At 37.2% G+C, this 22,862-nt stretch overlaps 2 protein-coding genes across 2 annotated transcripts in view; both read left to right on the top strand.

The window, feature by feature from the left end:
- The window catches only part of LOC109397131 (NADH dehydrogenase [ubiquinone] 1 alpha subcomplex subunit 9, mitochondrial), a 440,561-nt gene that overhangs the window by 416,346 nt on the left and 1,353 nt on the right, over positions 1–22,862 (top strand). The window lies entirely within an intron of this gene.
- Positions 7,973–21,598, top strand: LOC109397140 (mannose-1-phosphate guanyltransferase alpha-A). The gene is made up of 5 exons (XM_029875057.2): positions 7,973–8,163; positions 8,261–8,631; positions 16,235–16,747; positions 21,016–21,136; positions 21,206–21,598. Exons 1-5 carry the CDS (start codon positions 8,124–8,126, stop codon positions 21,448–21,450), a joined length of 1,290 nt encoding a protein of 429 aa, XP_029730917.1. The 5' UTR covers positions 7,973–8,123; the 3' UTR covers positions 21,451–21,598.

Raw genomic sequence — 22,862 nt, 5'->3', positions numbered from 1 at the left:
ATGATATCAGGATTCAGGATGTCCGGAACATGTTCAGGATTCCCTCAGAGATGCTCGGATAGCTTTTTATGCGTATAAATTGAACATGGGATAGCTTTTGAAAAAAAAAAATATAAATGAACCTGGGACAACTTATGATGACAAAAATGAACATGGGACAAATTGACTTGATGTTATTTCCATGTATTTTCTGAACAAAGTATACTAACGGAGAGTAGATTCTGAAAGTATACGCAAAAATAGACATTTTGATGATAAAAAGTCTAAATCGTCCAAAAGTAACATGAGATAACTATGCTGCATACGACAGAGCAATGGTGCAAAATTTGCGCCATCACTTTTTTTATTTGTATTAACGAGATTTTTAGCCCTATGCTAATTTATCTCGAGGCCCACGCTTTACTTCTCTTCCGAAGGAAGAACTCAAATTTTGTGAGTTTATTGGGGGTGGGATTCAAACCTATGATTCCTTTAACCAGTTAAGAAAAGGCAGACGTAGTTTGAAGCCGAATTTGTTGGAGTTTTTTCTACGTTTTTCTGTAGTTTCGGTGGTCAATAGCATGGAAACGGTAGAATATTATGAAGAATATTATTTCTGGATATCCAAGGTCCATTCTTGAGTTCAGATCCTTAAGTCTATGGGTGTAACGGAAACTTCTTTCATAATACAAAACTACGATTTATGATCTATCATGTCCACTAAGTCTTCTAAAAGTTCAACCGACAGTATCAGATCAGTCGGGATATCCTAGGTCATCCAAACTGTTCATGAGTTTAGATCCTAAAGTCTACGGGTGTAACGGTAACTTCTTTCATTATACAAAGCTACGATTTGTAATCTATCATGTCCAGTAAGTCTTCTAAAAGTTACAGTGGTTGTTTTTATCAACCAGGGTTCCTGATTTCCACTTTTCATCTTCTTCCACATGCGAAGACAGTCAGCAGCGAACGGTTGTCGCTTTAGTTTGTGTGCTTGCTTGTCAGCGACGACAGCAAACTCCGGCGAACGGTGGGAAGCCACACTTGGAAATTACTCATTCGTCCACATTCGCATCGCAAGCGATCGAGCGGTGATGCGATTCGTGAGTGATATGGTGCATACGAATTTTTGATGTTCCCAAAGAATGTTTATTATTTGCTTTGCTAATGTAGCATTTCAACAACAATACACTAAAAATGTATGCATTACATGCAAAAATTCTCTTCTAGTTATGATAATAGCCGCTTCGATCGCTCACCAGCATTCTTCACCCTTCGCCATTCATTCATTCGCGTGCGATCCAAACTGCGACGAACGGCAACGAATGTCCATGTCAAACAATTTGCGCATCGCTTCCCACTGGTGATGGGGTTGCGTGTTTGATCACGACTATTCGTTTGCTGCATCTTTCTCGATTCGCTTCAGCAAAGAGGAGTGAATATGAATGGAGTGAGGCGAATATACCGATCCTTGTTATCAACTAAGCTTCATAATAGTAAGGAAGCCCGTAATATCCCAAAAATATATAACAACGCTCATTGTTCCTCTGGATTATGTAACACTACTTAACGTAGTTTAAAAAGCTATTATCACAAGTGTAGACATAAAGCTATGGTCTCCGGAGTAGTGTTGTTGATCTGGATTATCTCAAAACTATCTTGAAATGACTCATGATTTGCCAGGAGGATTACAAATTACAGTTTAAAATTGATTGCGAGAATAACTACTGTTACTATCAAGAGCTAAACTTCAGAATAGTTTGGACGATCCTTAATGTGCCAAAGGTTCATAATAATATATAGTAGACTCCAGATTGGACGAGTCACCGCGATTGATTGTGAAACGTTACTCAGTATGTCAGATATAGCTAATGTTACAAGTGTAGACCTGAAGTTCTGAACTCAAAGATAGTTTGGCTTCCCTAGAACATAAGAACGATTTCGAAATGCAAGGAAATCACTCAAAGGGGTTTTTTCCTCATTCAAAATTATAAGTAAAATAAACAATAACAACATTTCCGTAGTGTCTCTTAATAACATTTGAGATTTCACGAGCTTCATGGATCTCAGCAGATTATGCTATGCTATTATTTATGGACGAACCTCAATGTCCCAAAGGTTTATAATAAAAAATAGACTTCAGATTGGTCCGGTAACCACGGATAAATATGCAATGTTACTCAGTATAGCAGATATGGCTGTTGTTACGAGTGTAGACCTGAAGTCCTGAACTCCAAGGTAGTTTGGCTGACCTGGAATATCCCTGTAGTGTCTCTAAGGTGAATATAGAACGAAGCCACACCTTGAATTTTCGAAAGCACAAATCTGAGGAACCAAACATCGCACCGAGCTGAAAAGTTGATCGATTGGTCACCCGCTGGTGGGTCAATGTTATTTAGGTTGCAAGAAACGGAGAAAAAATCAACACTTTCACTCAAACAGCATAAAATTAGGAAAGGAATCATAATACCCATGGCTTTTGCACCATTTTAGATACGGAGAATTTACCTTCTTGCCATACCAAAGTTCAGCTCATTACTACCAATCTAGTTCTTCAACGATTGTGTCCTATTTATACATATTAGGTCAGTTGAATCATTAAAATGTAGGGTGGGGCGGGGCAAGATGGGTCACGGGGCAAGATGGGTCAGTGCCATTTTTGGGCGCATTACTCATGTTTTGTTTAGATTAATAATTTTGTTAGATGACCAGCATGAATATACAAAAGTTTGGGGCATTGATTGAAAAATTATTCACTCTCATTGGAAATAAAAAATAAAATGGTTTTTAGCCATTTTTATTATGCGATACATTCCATATATTCTCCATATAAACGGCCGCGGGGCAAGATGGGTCACCTTCAATTTTGAACGTATTTTTGGAGCATTCAAAAGTTATTTATTTTTTATTACAAGACTATCTCATAAATGACTTCAATCAAGCGGAATGAACACTCAAAATTATAACATAAAATTATGATAATTTTTTAGTGAAAACATCGATTTTCAAGACGCCTTAGGACCACTCAAATCGTAAAGTTCTTTATATTCCAAATAAATCTATAAAATGTTTACTAGTAGCTCTTGTTTATTCAGTATGGATATGGAGCATATATGAATGCGGAACAAATCTTATATTTTGACGTTTTTCGTTGAGAAAATGTGAATTACTTAAAAGGTGACCCATCTTGCCCCGCACTTTTTTCACGGTGCAAAATCGATCACTTTTTAAAACTGCTCGTTTAACATCATATTTTGTATTTAATGAACTTTTTATCGACTTTTAGCATAGCTAACTAGTGTATTAAAGAGTAGCGGATGAATACAAACCTATACAATTTGTATTTACAAAGTTATGGTGATCGATCCTTATGCGACCCATCTTGCCCCGCCCCACCCTACGTTGTGTATAACCACAAATCCATCTAGGCTAAGACGTCTGAAGTGGACAATGTATACTGGAGTAAACCCAGAAGGACCTTCTTTGGTAATTCCATGCAAAGCTGATAGAGGAGTTTCTTGAGACTTGAGAGATTGTTGGAGGAATTATTCAAGGAACTCCTGTAGGAACTGCATGAGCAAATCCTTGAGTGTGTAATTGCATATAGAATGCCATAAAAAAAACTCATGCATGCAGCCAATCCGTAATAAACTCCGTTCCATCCCAGGAACACCTTAGAGAATTGCATAATGGATTCCGGAGACATTCCAGAATAGTGATCCTTGAGAAATCCTGAGTAGAGCTCCTGAAAAAAAAATCATCAAGTAATTACTGAAAAAAAAAATCCCGGAAGAAGTTCCCGGAGGAATCCCAGAAGAATTCCGGAAGAGGTTCTTGGACGAATCTCAGAAAGAGGTACCGGAGGAAGCCCAGAACAAGTTCCCGGAATCCCGGAAGGAGTTCTCGCAGCATTGATGGAAGTAGATCTTGAAAGAATCACGGAGAGAGTTCCTGGAGGTATCCCGGAGGAAGTTTTTGGAGAATTCCCGGCATAATTTCCTAGGTGAATCTCAAAATTCCTGAAGAATTCTTAGAAGAAACCTCTAAAGGAATCTCGCACCGAATTCCTGGAGGAGTCCCGGAACGAATCCCTGCCTGAAATTTAGGAAGGAGTTCCTGAAGGAATCTCGGAATGAATTACTGAAGAAATCCAGGAAAGTACTTTTAAAGGAATGTCAGAAGAAAACTCGGATGTAATTTCTGGAGGGATCCTGGATGATATCTCAGAATAAAATCTTTGACGAAAGAACAATGAAAGCAACTTGTAACACCTGGGGTAATCTTAGGAGGAACTGAAAGAATTCCTTTTAGAAATCCTAGAAGGAATCTCTGGAGGAATCCCGTGAGAACTACCTGTAGAAATCCTATATGGAACCTGTTAAGAAATTTCAGCAAAAATTACTGCTGGAGTCCTGTTTTTATCAACACGGTCCGCGATTTTCAGTTGACAAAAACGGAATAATTTTCTTTGACATAATATTTTGCAACATTTTAGTATGAATTGGAAATTTTACAGTAGAACGCATTCCAGAAGTAAAAATATGCTGTTACTATGAAATTCAATTGTTTTTTTTTTTATGTATTTTAGCAAATCTTTGTTGCACAGCTCAAATTACAGATTTCTGACTGTGAAGGCGACAAGAGGTTTTCACCACATTTGTGACCACATTTTTGGAAATTTATTTTCGTTGATTGCATGAATGTCACATATTACAGTTCCAGTACCCGGATCGACGTTTTAAAATATGACATACTTACAAAATGATTAATCTCCAGGAACATAATTTCGATATCTTAACAAAAAAGGATATATTTACTTCCTTCCGGAAGGCACTTCGCGACAAGTATCATCTTCACAGACTCCTATAAAAGTTTTGCCAAGGATACTTTTAGGAAATCTCCATGAATTTCCTAAGCAATCACTTTTAACTTCTCCAGAATGATGGATTGCTCAAGAAGTTCCTCCAGAATTTTAAAATAAAAGAGGTTCTGCCCCTTATGGTTTCTTCGGAAATTTCTACTCGGATCAACCAAGATGTCTCTTTTTATTTTATTTTATATGTATTATCCTGCCTTATGCATTATGTTGGGACCAGCTCGCTGACGTAGTGTACGGTTTGAGCCTAGAATGGCCCTAATGCACAAGGTGGGCTAAGAAAATCATTCTGGGATTTAACCTAGACATCCTGTTGAAATTCACCCAAGAGTTGCTTTGGAGATTCACCAAGATTTTTTTTGAAATATAGGAGGTTTTCCGTTTTTTCAGAATTTCCTACGGGAATTCTTCCAAGATTACTTTCTGAAATCCCTCCAGAACTTTTTTTCTGATATTTCTCTAGGGGTTCTTTCTGGGGTTCCTCCAGAATTTCTTTCTGGGATTCCTTCAACATATTTTCTAGGATTTCATCAGAAGTTCTTGGATTCTTTAAAGGGTTTCTTAAGATATTTTTCCCTAGGAAATGTCCTCCATCCAAAAATTTCTTCGAAGGATTCCTATAGGAATTTGTTTTGATATTTATGCGCAGTAGAAAAACCTACACCTACTGGAATTTTTATTGTGAATATTTCGACAATGATAACTGACTTGATCGATTTCTCTTCGTCGACTCTCTCTTTTGCTAATAACTTGATCAAAACAAACAAAATCATTATTCTTTTTGTTTCTATAGCAACATGTAGTCGTCTTCTTCGCAGTTCAACCAAAAAATCTTTGGAAAACTCACACATTCTGTGATAACACAAAGAGAGGATCGATGAAGAGAACTCGAAAATGTCAGTAAGGCCCAAATGATAAATCAGTGTCGATTTCTCCCCGATTTCTTCCTGCGTTTCTGGGAATCTCTCAGAAGTACAGTCTAGTAATCTTGCAGGAGTTCTTTCCTCAAATCCTCCAGAAGTTACTTTAGAGAGTCCTCGTGATGTTCTGTATAGAAATCTCCGGGAAGTTATTCCTGAGATGAGAATCTTCCAAAAGTTCCTAGTGGGAAACCTTGAGAAATTCCTTCTAGGAATCCTGTATAAGTTCTTTCAAGAAAGCATCCAATTGTTTTTCGAGGAATGCTTTCAGAATTGATGGGATTTCTTTATTTTTTTTGGGAATGCTTAGTTTCTTCTGGGAACCCTTCAGGAGTTGCTGGAGAAAACCCCAGGTCGTTTTCCAAGATCCTAGACTCGTCTTTCCTAGAGAAACTTATTTCTGGAAGACTTAAGGACAAACGTCTTGAAATCCCGCTTGAACAGTGCATCAAAACTGCAGACGCACAAATCTCAAGAAGAAAGCTTCAAACAACAGCGCATTTTATGATTCTGTTCTTACTCACTCGTAATAAGCTTCAAATAAGAAAATCAGGTGCGCTGGTTTTATTTACAAAGAGATTTGTGCGCTTGAAATCGTGAGTAGTTGCCAAAGTCGGCCATTTTGGGATTTTTACAAGTCTGTCCTTAACTCCTAATTCACCTAAAGCAACTTCTGAATTATTTCCTGACGGTTTTCCAGAAGAAATCCATTAAGGAATGTGGAGGAATACAAGGTAGAATCGCTAGTAGGAATTACTGAAGAAAACCAAGATTGCATTTTTAGAGCAATCGAATAAATTCCATAGGAATCTCCAGTTAGCCTAGTGAATATAGCAGTTTCTGGTTTAGCTCTGGTAGAAATTTGAGTCCCGTCGGAAAGAAATAGCGACCAGGAGAGAAGAATTCAGCACATCGCGTGAAATTTATTTCACTTTAAAAAAGTCTTGTAAAGAAGATTTTAGTGTAAAAAATCAAGCAATGACAGGCAAAGAAAGCTCTAAATTGTGTAAGTTCTCGAAGAACACTTGAAAAGGCAGGCCAAGTTCTAGTTGGTAAGTAGAGCCTTAAAGAAGAAGAAGACGAAGAAAAAGAAGAAAGGAGAAGAAGAATCTTCAGAAGGAAGTTCTTGGAGGAATACCGAGAAGGGCATCCTGGAGCAATTCCCGGAAGGGACACCAATTACGGTACCCTAACACAATAGGCTAATAAAATAAAATAAAATTGTTCGATTATCCAGAGTGATTCTCTCCTATTGCCAGATAATCGAGTCCGTCCTTTGGTGATTTTATATGCAAATCCCATCTATTATTGATCTATCATGATTGGCTACTTGTGTTACACTTGGAAAATGGTTGAGCCATTTTACAAAACGACAAAATTGTTGCTGATGATATTGATATTCACGTGTTACCTCCTACCACCTCCTGTCAGGTTTTCATTAAATTAAATTGGCTCGGTTGATTTTTCTATTGGACTATTGAAATAATTCTTCTCAATGTTCAAATAAGAAGTAAAATTATGTGTGAAAGAAAGCATAAATTAACATTATTTACAGCTGAATTTGAAATATGTTGAAAGCTACTGTAGCGTGTACATCTTCTATGTCATCATTGGTGGTGTTGACGAAATCGGATAGTGACAAAAACGGAACATACCTGTATATCAAGAAATTAGTATCATCGTAGTTGCCAGTCTTGTTTAGCACATGAGTTTCAAAGATAATTTTTAAGTTACCGCAATAGAGCATGGACAATAAAATCGATTTGTCGTTTTGTTTTGAAGCAATCGCGAGCAAAACTGAAACTCACAAGAAAGAAATGAACGAATAGAAGAAGTAGTATGAAACGAACTCACCAATTTATCAGGAGAGGGCTATTTTTTAATATGATTAAATTTGAATTTTCTTATACAACTTTGATCCACTAGAATTAACTATTTGTCATTCTGTAGAACATATGTGCTATAGCTTTATGTCATTTTTTTAGATTATCCAAAATTGTGTAATGATTGATCACCCTAATACACCCAAGTCCCTTCCTCATTTCTTCATCAATTTTTGAGTCGCCGCACATGGACGAAGCCGGCTCTCTCGTTGCTCTTGGTTACTTCTTTCAGTTTTCTCTCTCTCTTATGCCGGATTGTATAGAACGGGAACCAAAACGAAGCTCCCTGCTGATGATGATAAGCCATCGTAAAAGCAAAGGAAACCGAAAACGTCAGAGCTGGAGACGTGTAGTGTTTTCATCATCAAAAACTTCGCTGTCTGGAACTTTGCTGAAATTCGGTCTAATTAATATATGTTCTTTGTTCTTGTGTAAACAAGTTTTATCTAGTAGATTAGATTTAAAATGTTGAAAGCTATAATCCTTATTGGTGGACCGGAGAAAGGTAAAATGTTAAAGAAATTGCATACGTTCCAAATATCATATAACGATTGTTTACTTTAATTCGTCATCCATTTTCCATTTTTTTTTTTTTGCTAAAGGAACCCGGTTCCGCCCACTGTCATTGGACACCCCGAAACCGTTGTTCCCGATCGCGGGAAAACCGGTCATCCAGCACCATATCGAGGCATGCGTTCGCATCAAGGAACTGAAGGAGATACTGATCCTGGGCTTCTATCCGGCCTCACAGATGCAACAGTTCGTGAGCAACATGCAGAATCTGTACGATGTGAACATTCGATACCTGCAGGAGTTCACGTCACTGGGCACGGCCGGTGGTATGTACCACTTCCGGGACCAGATCCGTTCGGGGAACCCAAGTGCGTTCTTTGTGCTGAATGGGGACGTTTGCGCTGATTTTCCTCTGCAGCAGCTGTACGATTTTCACGTCAGCAAGGGCGAGAAAGCGTTGGTGAGTTTGGTTCAGGATTTTTTTTTTGTTGGTAAAATGGAGAAGAATGTTCCTGGGATATGGAAGATGGTGGAAGATGAAGATCTGAAGTAAATTTGATGAGAATTGGCATAGATCGAATCTTAAACAAAATCCTACAATAATATATTGTTTGTTTTTGTTATTGTTATTATTGTTACTAATTTTTAGAAGACATATTTCTATTAGTAATAACAATATACTAATACAGTGTCTACAACAACTTTAACATTTTTTTTAGGAATTCCTTCAAAGATTACTTTATCATTTTCTTTGTGAAATCTTTCTTGAAGTATAATTAGTCATCAAGAATGTTTTAAGTGGTTAATGCATTCAGTATTTCTCTAAGCATTCCTTCAGGAATTCTTACAGTATTGTCTCCGGGGATGTTTCTTTAGAGTACTTCAAAAGCTTCTTGCAAAAGTTTCATCATTTCTTCAGTATTTCTCGAAATATAATCAGGAAGTCCGATCAGTAATATCTCTAAGGTTTCATCTAGAAAATCATCCAAAGAATTCTAACCAAAATAACTACAAAAAAATCCCCAATAATTCCTTTGCAACCCGATATTCTTCCAAGAAAAAGCATCGGAATTCCGCCAGAGGAAGAGTAGAATTTTTCCAAGCTTTCAGGAGATCCTTTAATGATTTTTCAACACAATAAAGTATTTCGAGAATGATTCTTCAAGGATTTCTCAATTATTCCCTCACATAACTATTTCAGACATTTCTCCAACGATTTATCTTGGCTTTTCCTCAAGCATTCATCACCCATGTTGGCGTTATTTTAAAGATTTGTTAAGAAATTCTTAAGAAAAGGGTTCTCTAAGGAATTTTTCTAAGATATTACTAACAGAATTCCTCCACAATATTTCCAAAGAATTCATTGGGTAATAATTCAAGAATTTCTCCAAGGATTCCTGCAGAAGTTCTTCTAAGGAAATCTATAGGAAAACTTTCGCTTCCTCCAAAGAATTCTTAATTATCCATCTACTTTAGAAGGAGTTTATTCAATGATTCCCTAAGAAATGTTTGCTAGTATTCCTCTAGGAACTCTTCTAAAAATTTCTATTGCTATTTTTGATAAGACTCCATCAAAATTCTTAAGAGAAACTTAAAAGGAAAATCATTCTAAGCATCTCAGTCAAGAATTTCTCCAGGATTTATTAATGATTCCTCCAGAAATGTCTCCAAAAATCGTTTAATTTATCTGAGGATTCTTGGTAGGCTCACCGTGCCCTTAGTGATCTTACGATCCCAAATTCATCCTATTCGAAAACAAGCAATTACGGCACCGATTCATTCCTTAATTGTTGTTAGCGTCCGAGCTTCTAACAAAAATACGCTTCATTCCTTTTTTTTTGAGTAGGATAGAATACGGAGTTAAATAGTAAAGGAAAAGAGAGCCTAACATACAAAAAAAAAAAACAAATAATTTCTTAAAAAGTTTCTCCAAGGATCCCTTCAGGAATTCCTCCTAAGACTGTTTTGCCACTTCAGGAATTCTTTTAGAATGCTTAGAAGCATAGTTTAAGTGATTAATGCAAGGCTAATTTTTCAGGAATTGCTTCAAGAATTCCAACGGGAATTTTCCCAAGGATTTCTTAAGTATTTCTTCCAAAAAATCTCTTGAAAATTATCTAAAGATTCTTTCTGAAATTCTGGAGCAACATTTGAAAAGGGCCCAAGAGGTCTTGTGTCTTTTTTCGAAAATGCTCCGTGGGGCATAACAGCAGCCCGCCCACGCAAATGGACACCGTTATCCGAAAGATCGATGTTTGCTCTATCTGGTAAGGTCTTAGTTTGTTTGAATAAGCTGATGTGGGCTCAGGAGCGACGTTTGAAGCCATTGTTTACCAATGCTTGTATGTCCTTTTCAAATGTTGCTCCAGAATTGTTCAAGGATCTCAAACTTTAACAAAGATAAGAAACACCTGCGATGAAATCTTATCAATCGAATATAGCATTCCTTGTTTATTTTATTTAATAATTTCTCCAAGGTTTCCACTGAAGATAACTTTTGGGATTTTTTCAGGAATCTCTTTAGGAAATCTACTAAGGCTTTATTCAAAATTCTAAAGAAACTCCTTCAAAGATGCTTCACAAATTTCCTTCAGGAATGTTTTCAAAGATTTCTTTAGTAGTTCATCCAATAAATCTTCTTGCGATTTTTCCAAAGATTCGTTCAGGATTTATTCAAGTATTCTCTTAGAATTTCATAAAAAATCCATCAAACAATTTTCCAAGTATTCCATTAGAAATTTCACACATGATTTACCCAGGTATTTTACAAGTAATGTTGTACAAGAAATCGTTAGAGAATTCTTTCATGCAATGATTTCTCCATGTTTTTCTATAATAACTCCTGTTGGACTTTTTCGAAGATTGTTATACACATTTCTCCAAGAAATTCTATAGGAACTCCTCCAATGGATCCTTTAAGTGTTTTTGCTAGAAATAAAGGGTGAGTCGTTAATTATTGTGCCACCTTACCTTCAACTGATTCGCAAATTGTCTACAGTTAACGAAATGAAACCAAATTTTTACAGTAGTTTAGTAAATGTATGTATTTCAACTTTTTGGTATAGGTTCAAATTTAGAATGCGTTTTAGTAAAATTCACGACATTTTCAATTAACGCCCTCCATGTGGACATGTTCAGGCTCCACTTGGAACAAATAATTGAAGCTCTCTGGTTTGTTTATGTGCATCGTGCCTGGTTTTCACCCAGCTCCAAGCTTATGTTTTACTGACAACCGTTCCTGAAGCCTATTGACTTAATGTTCGAATCGATAATCCGATAATGTATAATCATTAATTGTTCCAAGGTGCGATACCATGGTTTTTGATTTTAGCATGTGATTGTACAACATCTTTTTTAGAACTGTTAACTACATTTGATCTATATCGACCGGATCCGCACTGATAACTTCTCAATTCATTATATGTAAACAATAGACTATAAGGAGAAACTGTGCAGAATTTGGTTGATTTTGGTGAAGTAAGAAAAAAGTTACGTTAGTTTGAAAATAGCACAATAATTATTGACTCACACTTTACTTCGAAAATTCCTCCAAAAAGCTGTTCAAAGATTTAAGGATTCCTCCAATGCATACTTCAGAAATTCCAATCAAAAAATGTAATAATTCTATCAAGAATTTTCACAGTAATTCCTCCAAAAAAAATTACTGGAATTCCTTAAATGAATCCTTTAGATATTCTTCCAAGGTTTCCATCAGTAATTTTTCTTTTAATACTTCCAAAGATTTCTTTAGCGATAACATCAATTTCGTCCGGATTTATTTCAAGAAACTTCTACAACCTAAATTTTTGTAACGATTTCATCAATCATTTGTTCCTAGTGAGGAACTACACGAACTCTTTCTTGGATATCTTTAACAATGCATCTTGGAATAACTTAAAGGACTTTTTTACTAATTCAATCCTCCAAGAGTTTCTGCAGGAATTCCTTCAGTAATATTCCCTACAATTTCATAAAGATTTTCTTAAAGGTTTTCACGAACGATTCTTTTGGGGCTACCCTATATATCCCTTCTGAAGTTTTCTAGAGGAATTCTTTATTCTTTAGAAATTCCTACAAGATTTTTATTTTTTTTATTTTTTGAAACGTTCTTTTTGCAATGCCTCAAATGGTTTTTCTCAAAGCCCTTTCAAGAATTTGTTAGGAATTTGTTGAAGCATTTCTTTATTTATACCTGCAGGGATTTCTTTAGAACTCCTTCGTCCAAAGATTTTTCAGACGATTATTCCAATTTCTCTTTAACAATTCGTTCAAAAATCCTTTAAGAAATTCCAGTAAGGACTGCAAGGATTCCTTCGGGAATTACTTCAAAATTCCTTTACAAAATCGCCCCAGGGATTCATTAAGGTATCTCCAAGCATATTTTCCTGCAAGATTCTTTTTTGTAGAAATCTCTGAAGAAATTTTCGGAGAGCTTCGTTAAGGTGAATATATAACGAAGCCACACTTCGAATTTCCAAAAGCACAAATCAAAAGAACCGAGAGTTTGTTTGCGCTGAAAAGTTGATCGATTGGTCACCACCAGCGGGTCACTAATCGATCAACTTTTCAGCGCCATCCGTCTTTTGGTTCTTGAGATTTGTGCTTTTGAAAATTCTAGGTCTGGCTTCGTTATATATTCACCTTAAGGTTCATCTGAAGAATTCTTTGAAGGACTTTATGAGTGAATTCGTAGAGGTATTCCTGAAAGAATGCTTGAAAAAAAAATCTAAAAAAATATCCATGAAGGAATTCCTGAAGGATTTCTTGACAAATTTTTGAAGACATTTCTAAGGAATGCTTGTAGGAGTTCCTGAAGGAGCCATTGTATACTTATAAGTATTCCTAGATAAATGCTTGAAAGAATTTCTGAAGCAATCCCTGAAAAAGTTCTGAAGTATAGTTATGGACATCCCTAAGCTCTACCCACGATCTACGGTCTCTACCATCGTGGACTAGATGCTGACCAGGCACTTGGCAAACCGCCATGAACACCAACACTTGGCGACAACGAACATCAACCCTTGGCGACAACGAACTTTGGACGACGAGCATACAGTTGCTGACAACGCAGTCAGCAATCCACCATGAGGACCGACCGTTGGCAACATCGAAGCCCCGAGCGACGCGTGTCAATGCCCCTGGAACGGCAACGGTCACCAATACTTCGATCGACGCAATCCAGGCCAACATCATCCGATGGCCTTTCGCTGATGCCAGCAAGATTCTCATCGAGCCCCACCGGAGGACGCAGGGGCGCCTTCAGCCCAGGTGGTCGAGGCCAGTCAGTAAGTAGGAAACCTTGAGTGCGAGCAGTTAGAAGTTCTAAGTGAAGTCTGATAGAAAAGTGTGGCCTTCAGCCGTAGGAAAGACTTATGTAGCAAGTTCTAAGTGAAGTCTGATAGAAAAGTGTGGCCTTCAGCCGTAGGAAAGACCTATGTAGCAAGTGAAAAGAGAATGATTAATAAAATTCGGGACTTAGTGTTCATAAGTGAAGAAAAAGATTTCTTTTTAAAAAGTCAGATGTGAAGTCCCGTATATTTGTGTATATCTTTGAGAAATTTTTGTAGAAGTCTTTGAAGTGTCTGCTAGATAACTCGTAAAAGATATCCCCGAAGGAATTCATGCAGAAATACTTCAATACTATTGTACAAATTCCTAAAGAAATCTTAGGAGCAATTTTAGGAGAAGTCTTATCATGTATTCCTGTAAGTATTCCAAGAAAACTTTTCAGAGATACCCTTAGAAATTTCTGCTAGCATTCCTATTAGAATTTCTCCAAGAATTCTTGCAGAGATTTCTCACCTCATTTCCACCTGGGATATTTTCAATCATTGCTCTTGGGAATCCTCCAGGAATTCCTGGGAAACACTGAAAAAATTCCGAAGGATTTTCTCACGGCAATCTTGAAGCAATCCCAACAGAAGTTCCTACAAAATCTCAAATGTAGATCTAAGGAAAAAAGGATTAAATTCTTGGAAGAAGCACTAGGGGAATTCCTGAAAAGATCTTTGGAAAAATTTCTGGAGGAATCTACGAAGATATTACAGCAGGAATTACTGAAAGAATTCCACCACAAGTTCCTGGTTTGATACCAGCAATAATTTGTAGTGGTAGTTCCAGAGAAATTCCTGGAAGAATCCTTGGAAAAATCTCTAGAGGAGCCACAGGAAAAAAAATATTAAGGATTTTTTTATGCTTCTGGGAGAACTTCAGCAGTAATTTCTGCAGTATTGGAAGAAATCCGCGAAGTAATGCTGAACAAAAAAAAAATCTTGCAGGAATTTATGAAGAAATCCCTTCAGAAGTCACAAGAATAATTTCTGGCGAATTCCAGCAGGAATTCTCGGAGAAATTCCGAAAACAAATTCTGGAGAAATCGTTGGAGAGGTCTCTGGTGGAATTGTAGCGGGAATTTTTTAGAAAATCCCTGGAGGAATTCATTGAGAAATTCTTGGAGAAATCCCTTGAAGAAGACCAGGAGGAGCTTCGAGTGGAGTCTTTTCAGGAATTGTTACCGGGATTTCTAAAGTGTTTATAGCTGGGATTTTTAAAGTAATTGGTCTTGGGACTCCTTCAAGAATTCCTGCTAGATTTTTCCCAGGAATTGCCTAAGGAATCCCAGCAAGACTTCCAGAAGGATTCCACCAGAAAGTTCTGGATAAATCCTTACAGAATTCCAGGAGCAATCCCAGGAAGAATTTCTAAAGGATTTACTAGAAAAATTTAAAATCATTTATTTATTTCTTCAATTAGTTCCTGAAGGAATCACAGCAATTAATTTTGAAGAAATCTCTGGAGAAATTTTAACTGTATTTTCATGAGGCATTCTTGAAGGAGTTCTGTGAGGAATTCCTGAAGAAGCCCTTGAAAAAATCCGCGAAGTAATATCGAAAAGAATTCTTGAAGGAATTTATGAAGATATCAGAAGTCACAAGAATAATTTCTGGCGAATTCCAGCAGGAATTCTCGAAGAAATTCTGATAGCAATTTCTGCAATAATCGTTGGAGAGATCTCTGGTGGAATTGTAGCGGGAATTATTGTAAAATCCCTGGAGGAATTCATTGAGAAATTCTTGGAGAAATCCCTGGAAGTAGACCAGGAGGAGCTTCGAGTGGAGTTTTTTTTTCAGGAATTGTAACCGGAATTTCTCAAGCATTTACAGCTGGGATTTCTAAAGTAATATTCCTGCTAGACTTTTTCCAGGAATTACCTAAGGAATCCCAGCAAGACTTCCAGAAGTATTCCACCAGAAAGTTCTGGATAAATCCTTGCAGAATTTCTGGAGCAATTCCAGGAAGAATTTCTAAAGGATTTACTAGAAAAAATTAAAATCATTTATTTATTTCTTCTATTAATTCCTGAAGGTATCACAGTAATTAATTTTGAAGAAATCTCTGGAGAAATTTCAACTGTATTTTCATGAGGAGTTCTGTGAGGAATTCCTGAAGAAGCCCTTGAAGAAATTCGCGAAGTAATGGCGAAAAGAATTCTTGAAGGAATTTATGAAGATATCCCTTCAGAAATCACAAGAATAATTTCTGGCGAATTCCAGCAGGAATTCTCGGAGAAATTCCGATAGCAATTTCTGCAGTAATCGTTGGAGAGATCTCTGGTGGAATTGTAGCGGGAATTTTAGAAAATCCCTGAAGGAATTCATTGAGAAATCCCAGGAAGAAGACCAGGAGGAACTTAGAGTGGAGTCCCTGAAGGAATCCCACGATAATTTAGGCTTCTCTCTTAAAATACAAGTGGAAATTCCGGGTACGATTTTTTTTTACGAATCCCTGCGATGAGTTTTTTTTTCAAGAATTCTTACAAAGATTTCTCAAGCATTAATTTTATAGCTGGGATTATCGTAAGATTTCTTCGATATTTTTTTCCATGAATTCTGCCACAAATTCTTCAGAAAGGTTAGTAAGATAAATTCGATTAGGTGCTGTCAACGTAGACTTATTTTTGGCCTTCTCAATGCTACCTTTCTTGAACTCCGTCAGCATTCACGACATTTTTTTTCAGAAATATCTCTCGAAACATTAACAAATTCCATCCACACGATTTCCAGGTATCCATCATGGGAACGGAAGCAACCCGCCAGCAAGCGGTCCACTACGGTTGCCTAGTCCTGGGCAAAGACGAGGAAGTGACCCATTACGTGGAAAAGCCGCGCACTTACGTCTCCACCCTGATCAACTGTGGCGTGTACGTGTGCTCGATGGAACTGTTCGCCCGGATGGGCAACGTATTCCACTCGAAACAGATGGACTACAACACGTTGAACAACGGCAACGGAAAAGACCTGGGTCACATTCAGTTGGAGCAGGAAATCCTGACGCCACTGGCCGGGACGGGGCTGATGTACGCCCTGCCGGTCAGTAACTGGTGGTCACAAATCAAGACCGCCGGGTCGGCCATCTACGCCAACAGGCACTACCTGGCACTGTACAAAAATACACATCCGGAACGGTTGGCCAATGCGGGACTTAAGGCTGCGGAAGACAGCAATGGCAGTCTGGTGTGCAACATCATTCCGGACGTGCACATTCATCCGACGGCGTCGGTGCATCCAACGGCCACGGTGAGTGCTTTGGGGATTCGATAATAAACTACAGGAGACTTATAGATTGAATGGGGTCTGCTCAAAGGGTATAAAGTAGGGGTGTGCCGATATCGATAAATCCGATATTATCGATAATTATCGGGTTCAAATTATCGATACGATATCCGATAATTTAAAATCCGATATCGACGATATTCTCCGCGCGATATCGGACAGTCCATCAGTACTATTTAGCCAACTAAGTTTGCAGCAAGAGAAAATTTTCAAGTCTCGCTGATTTAGAAAATCGGCTGACGTTTCAGTGGAGTTATTACGAATGGATAGTTCAACGCACAGTGTTCGAAATCGATGATTTTACGATCAAAATTAAATAACTTCTTTTAGGTTAGTTCTAGAGAATTGGCGTGTTCTACAAAGTTTTTCTGCATGTTAAAAGGCGTCTTTTGATAAAATGTAATAAATGATTAATACCCCTAGAAGTGAGATAAAAATTTTATTTTTTCGAAATATTTTTTTAGAGGTTTGACGTCTTCGGCAAAGTTGTAGCCCATGATAAGAGAACAAAAATCGTAGAACATGTCAAAGCTCCATCTCTTACGGTTTTTGAGATATGGAGCGTTTTGTGCGAAGTACCCCTAAAACTAGTTTTTTCAGTGTAGCTTCAACAGATAAAATCCTACAGTTTTGTGACCTTCTACAAACTTGTTCAGGACGTCAAAATACATATTTCTTCCAAAGATATCAAGTCATTATATCTTTAAACAAAAAAGTTATAGGCAAATTTATCATATTTTAAGGTGTACTTTCACCTTAAGTAACTATTTCCGGCGCAAAATGGCGCAGATGGCTCAGTCGGTAGTTGAAAGATTAGACTTTTTACTACCACTTGGGGGTGGAAACCCTCGTGGGCAATAGTGGGAAAGCTGGTTTAAATACATGACAAAAACTAATTATTTTGCCTGTATGTAATACAAGGAAAATAAATAAAAAAATAATAATTTAGGATCCCGCAGTAATTTTTACTGCATTGCGTAATTTCCAGCAATATTTTACAACATTTTTGAGCATGATTTATTTATTTATGTACTTAAATTAGCGATACTTTACGCCAAAGGTGCATTCGTGTCGATTTTGAGCATTGTTTTTACCTAACAGAATATTTTATTCATGCTTTTGAATTCATTTTGTTTACTATCTGATGATCAGGCAATTTCTGATAAAGTTACTTTAAAATTACCTATTTGAAGTTTTTTTTTGGGGCAATATTCAAGTTATGTAGCGCTAGAAATAGGAAGAAGGAAATATTAAACAGTTCAAGATGTGCAACAAAACACAGAGTAAAATTTTTTTCATGTATTTATATTTATATTTGTATTTATGCTTTTTCGGTAATCCACGAGTTTGACTTACACCTGGGAAGCAATTGAAATATATCAGATATAAATCAATAAAATACAGGGTGTGCGAAATAATGCGATGTTTTTTTTTTATTTCAAACATTATTTTTAATCTCTTGACGTTAACCAATTACATGTTTTGACGTCCCATCGTCTGCATCATGAGTTGATTGAAGTATTTTTCATATTTTTAACAGTACTTTTCACAAACATCGAGTTGAAAATATTTGTTTTTATCAAATTGATCATTTAATATAAAAAGATCTACTTTATTTTCACCAGAAAATCGTCAAAATATGTATTGAAGAATGTAAAATCACAACTACCTTAATAAGAACTGCAAAGGTATTTATCAAAACCCATTTGATATTCTAACCACCGTAGCCATTCAATTGTATGACTATTGGGTAGAGGGTAGGTAGTCATTCGTTTGGGCATAGATATGTTGTCATAAGTTTGAAGAAATTCAATACTTTTATTTAGAACTAGCTTTAGTTATAACTGTCGGGAACAATATTTTGTCCTTATGTTTCAATTTTTAGTGATAAAAACTCACTGGTTTTTTGTAAAAACGTTGTAAAATATTGGCGGAAGAAACACAGTGCAGTAAAAATTACTGTGAGCTTCTTAATTACTTTTTTAAATTTATTTTTCTTGTATTATAGACAAAATAATTAGTTTTTGTCATGAATTTAAACCACCTTTCCCACTATTGTCCACGAGGGTTTCCACCCCCAAGTGATAGTAAAAAGTCTAATCTTTCAACTACCGATTGAGCCATCTGCGCCATTTTGCGCCGGAAATAGTTACTTAAGGTGAAAGTACACCTTAAAATACGACAAATTTGCCTATAACTTTTTTGTTTTAAGATATAATGACATGACATCTTTGGAAGAAATGTGTATTTTGACGTCCTGAACAAGTTTGTAGAAGGTCACAAAACTGTAGGATTTTATCTTTTGAAGCTACACTGAAAAAACTAGTTTTAGGGGTACTTCGCACAAAACGCTCCATATCTCAAAAACCGTAAGAGATGGAGCTTTGACGTGTTCTACGATTTTTGTTCTCTTATTATGGGCTACAACTTTGCCGAAGACGTTAAACCTCTAAAAAAATATTTCGAAAAAATAATTTTTTTATCTCACTTCTAGGGGGATTAATCATTTATTACATTTTATCAAAAGACGCCTTTTAGCATGCAGAAAAACTTTGTAGAACACGCCAATTCTCTAGAACCAACCTAAAAAAAGTTATTTAATTTTGATCGCAAAATCATCGATTTCGAACACTGTGCAACGTAAGGTTTAACGGCATATTGTCTATCCGGTTGGAATCAAGAAAGACAATCAATCAAAAATTGCATGTTTCTTGGTCCAAAAGTGTCGCAACTTTTTTGGGACTCCTGCGCTTTGTTGTTGATGACAAGGAGATAGATGCACACTTCTTCCAAAAACGTCGCTAGTTGTGCGACGTCCGATATGGTGGCGAAGTGACAATATTATTTACTTAAGGGTCAACAAGGGAAGAGTAGAGCCACAGACAAACAGACGTAACACTTGCGAAATTTCCATCGACCACGCTTTAAACGATCATTTTAAATTTTCATAGTTGTGGCTTTCACAACCACAGGCGCGCGCATCGTTTTTCTATGCGTTTGACGTTTCACACTAGCGCCTTCTGTTGACGATATTGCATAACACAGTGATTCGTGCAACTTTTCCACCAGGTGATAGTGTGAACTGGGCGATGGATTTCAATGAAAATCGTTAAAGGTATTACGTCTGTTTGTCTGTGGTAGAGCGATTAAGAAATCTGTATTGAGAGTATTAATAAACGTGGCTTCCCGCTGTTGCATCAAGGCTGCAAGAACATATAGAACGAAGTCACACCTTGAAATTTTGGAAGCACAAATCTGAGGAACCAAACATCGCACCGAGCTGAAAAATTGATCGATTGGTCACCCACTGGTAGTGCGATACTTGGTTCTTCAGATTTGTGCTTTTGAAAATTCAAGGTGTGGCTTCGTTCTATATTCACCTTAAAAAGTTAATATTTTCACTTTAAAAAGTCATCAGCGAAACAGAAACCGTAAAATGTATATAATTACCAGGGTCGTGCAATTTCGAAAGGAAAACATGACGTACGACGACTGTAGCAAATCGTTTCCCATGCGAACGGACTGCTGTGATGCTTCATCTCTCACCCAGCAACACACTCGTTCGTTGCTGCTACAGAAACAAGTGTGTATGAAACATGGGATGATACACTTGGATTTTCGTTTCATTTATGAGTCATTGAAATACTTCAACATGCTAAAAACACTATTTAAACCACATTTTTAAATAGTGGTGCACGCCAATAGAATGATAATTATGTTTTATGAAAGAGGATAACAAATTCGAGCACTTAAATCCAATTAACCGACGCCCGTAACCATTGAGAGACTAGCGCGCACCAGTGAGACACTAATGCTCTGGCGGGTGAAGCACAAGCAATGCGACCGGGTGGGAGACTACCGAGTGCTACGATGAGTGGAAAAGTTTTTTTTAACGACCTTTAGTCATTAGAAAAATGTATGAAACACTTGAAGTGACTCATTCAAATGTTGCATGAAAGTGTATCATTGAAACGCAATTGTACGCCCCTGATAATTACTACATTTTAAAATAAAATTTCATATTTCATTCATTATCGGATATCGGATTCGATATCGATAATTGGAAACCGATATCGCTTCGATTTCGATAATTGGGTAAACCGATATCGATAATATCGATAAATCTGGTCTCGGCACACCACTAGTATAAAGCAAGTATAACATTATTTATTTTGGAAAATAACATCTATCGTCCCAAATATAAATTAGTTCATCAAAAACTATACTTTCAGCTTGGACCCAACGTATCGGTCGGTCCGGGGGTTGTTATCGCAGCAGGAGTTCGCATTCGCGAATCGATCATCCTTGAGAATGCCGTTATAAAGGATCACACGCTCGTTCTCCACAGTATCGGTAAGAATCGCCTCTCTCCTTCGAATACCGAACGCTAATCAAAACTAATTTCAACTTTTATATTCCCAGTGGGTCGCAGCTCCCAGATCGGAATGTGGGCCCGTGTCGAGGGAACGCCCAGCGATCCGGATCCGAACAAACCGTTCGCCAAGATGGAGAACCCGCCGCTGTTCAACAACGATGGTCGTCTCAACCCGTCGATTACCATCCTGGGTTACTCGGTGAGCGTTCCCTCGGAGATGGTACTGCTCAATTCCATAGTTCTGCCGCACAAGGAACTGAGCCGAAGTTTCAAGAACGAGATCATTCTGTAATAATCCAAGAACGTGCTTTCCAACAATTATTATTGATTCTGTTCTGTTTTAATCGGTACTCGATAGTTTTAGAAGAAAACAAATTCTATTGATTTCTATTCACGTTTGTGCCAGTTATGCCTAATAAAGATGAATTTTAAATATTTAAGACAGTGTGAATTGTGTAATTGACAGATCACAAATTCAATTGGGCATATCGTTGCATTCTTCCTCTCTGTCGATAAATAACTTCTTAAATTCTTAAATTCTTCTTCTTCCCTAACTCTAAGCTAAGCTAGAGTTAGGGGATATATTTAGATGATAGACTGTGTATTGATTACTTTGAAGAGCTTTGAAGGAGAAGCGGCACAGTTCGCTCGGTTGCATAACTTGCAGGCGTTATATGATATCCTCTCTCTTTTTGGCGTAACGTCCTCACTGGGACAAAGCCTGCTTCTCAGCTTAGTGTTCTATGAGCACTTCCACAGTTATTAACTGAGAGCTTCCTCTGCCAATGACCATTTTGCATGTGTATATCGTGTGGCAGGCACGAAGATACTCTATGCCCAAGGAAGTCTGTTATTATGTTATAATCAACGCACCCCCTGGCCGTGGCCAATCTGCGTTGTTTCGCTGGGCGATACGTCTACCAGTAGACTTGTATCTGCCCTATGCTAAACCGATTAGCATATCAAGTCCTTTCCACTGATGAGTAGGCTCGAATGTCCCGCCCCTCCCTATAACCCATAGGGGAAAATCAGGAGTTTCCAGTTTCAAGTATTGTATTGATTATGACACCAACTCTTTCTATTCCTTGGGAAAAAAAATCACTAGACTTGGATTATCAGACTACTATTAATAATGAACATAATTAAGATACAAGTTTACATACACAATTGTAAAAGCAGTGTCAGATACTTTAAAGTGAATTGAAAAATGTGAATAAGATAAATTGTAAACTATTTCGCGGCGGCACGAATGCTTCAATAGTGTCATAAATAAAGGCGCAAACAAACAAATAATTTATATTGAAGTATGCATATTGAAGTATTTATCTATTAGCAAAGTAGTAGAAAGAGTTGGGTGCCTGATTATAAAATTGTTGTACTTATCTTGTGTGTTTCGGACAAGTCCCGCTTGTGTTGGCCATTAGGACACTTCTTGCTTCAAAACGGTCGTTTCTGGAATGGAAAGAAAATAATTGGCCGCACAACTCCGCAAATGGGCGGCCCGCACACACACTTAATCGCATACTCGGTTTTCGGTACTTTGTTACAAAAATAAAAGAAAATAAATTATTTCCAAAGGATTAACACATCACGATACCTTATGAATGCACAAATAAGAGACATCACAAGTTGACGCAACACAACACAGAACATAAATGTGCCCTGTTATCCAAATGGATAACATCTTCCGATCACAGGATGACG

The sequence above is a fragment of the Aedes albopictus genome, chromosome 3 (genome assembly GCF_035046485.1).
Source record: "Aedes albopictus strain Foshan chromosome 3, AalbF5, whole genome shotgun sequence".
In the NCBI taxonomy this organism is placed as follows: domain Eukaryota; kingdom Metazoa; phylum Arthropoda; class Insecta; order Diptera; family Culicidae; genus Aedes; species Aedes albopictus.
The sequence above is the reverse complement of the archived record's forward strand: the minus strand, read 5'-3'. Positions and strand labels throughout refer to the sequence as shown.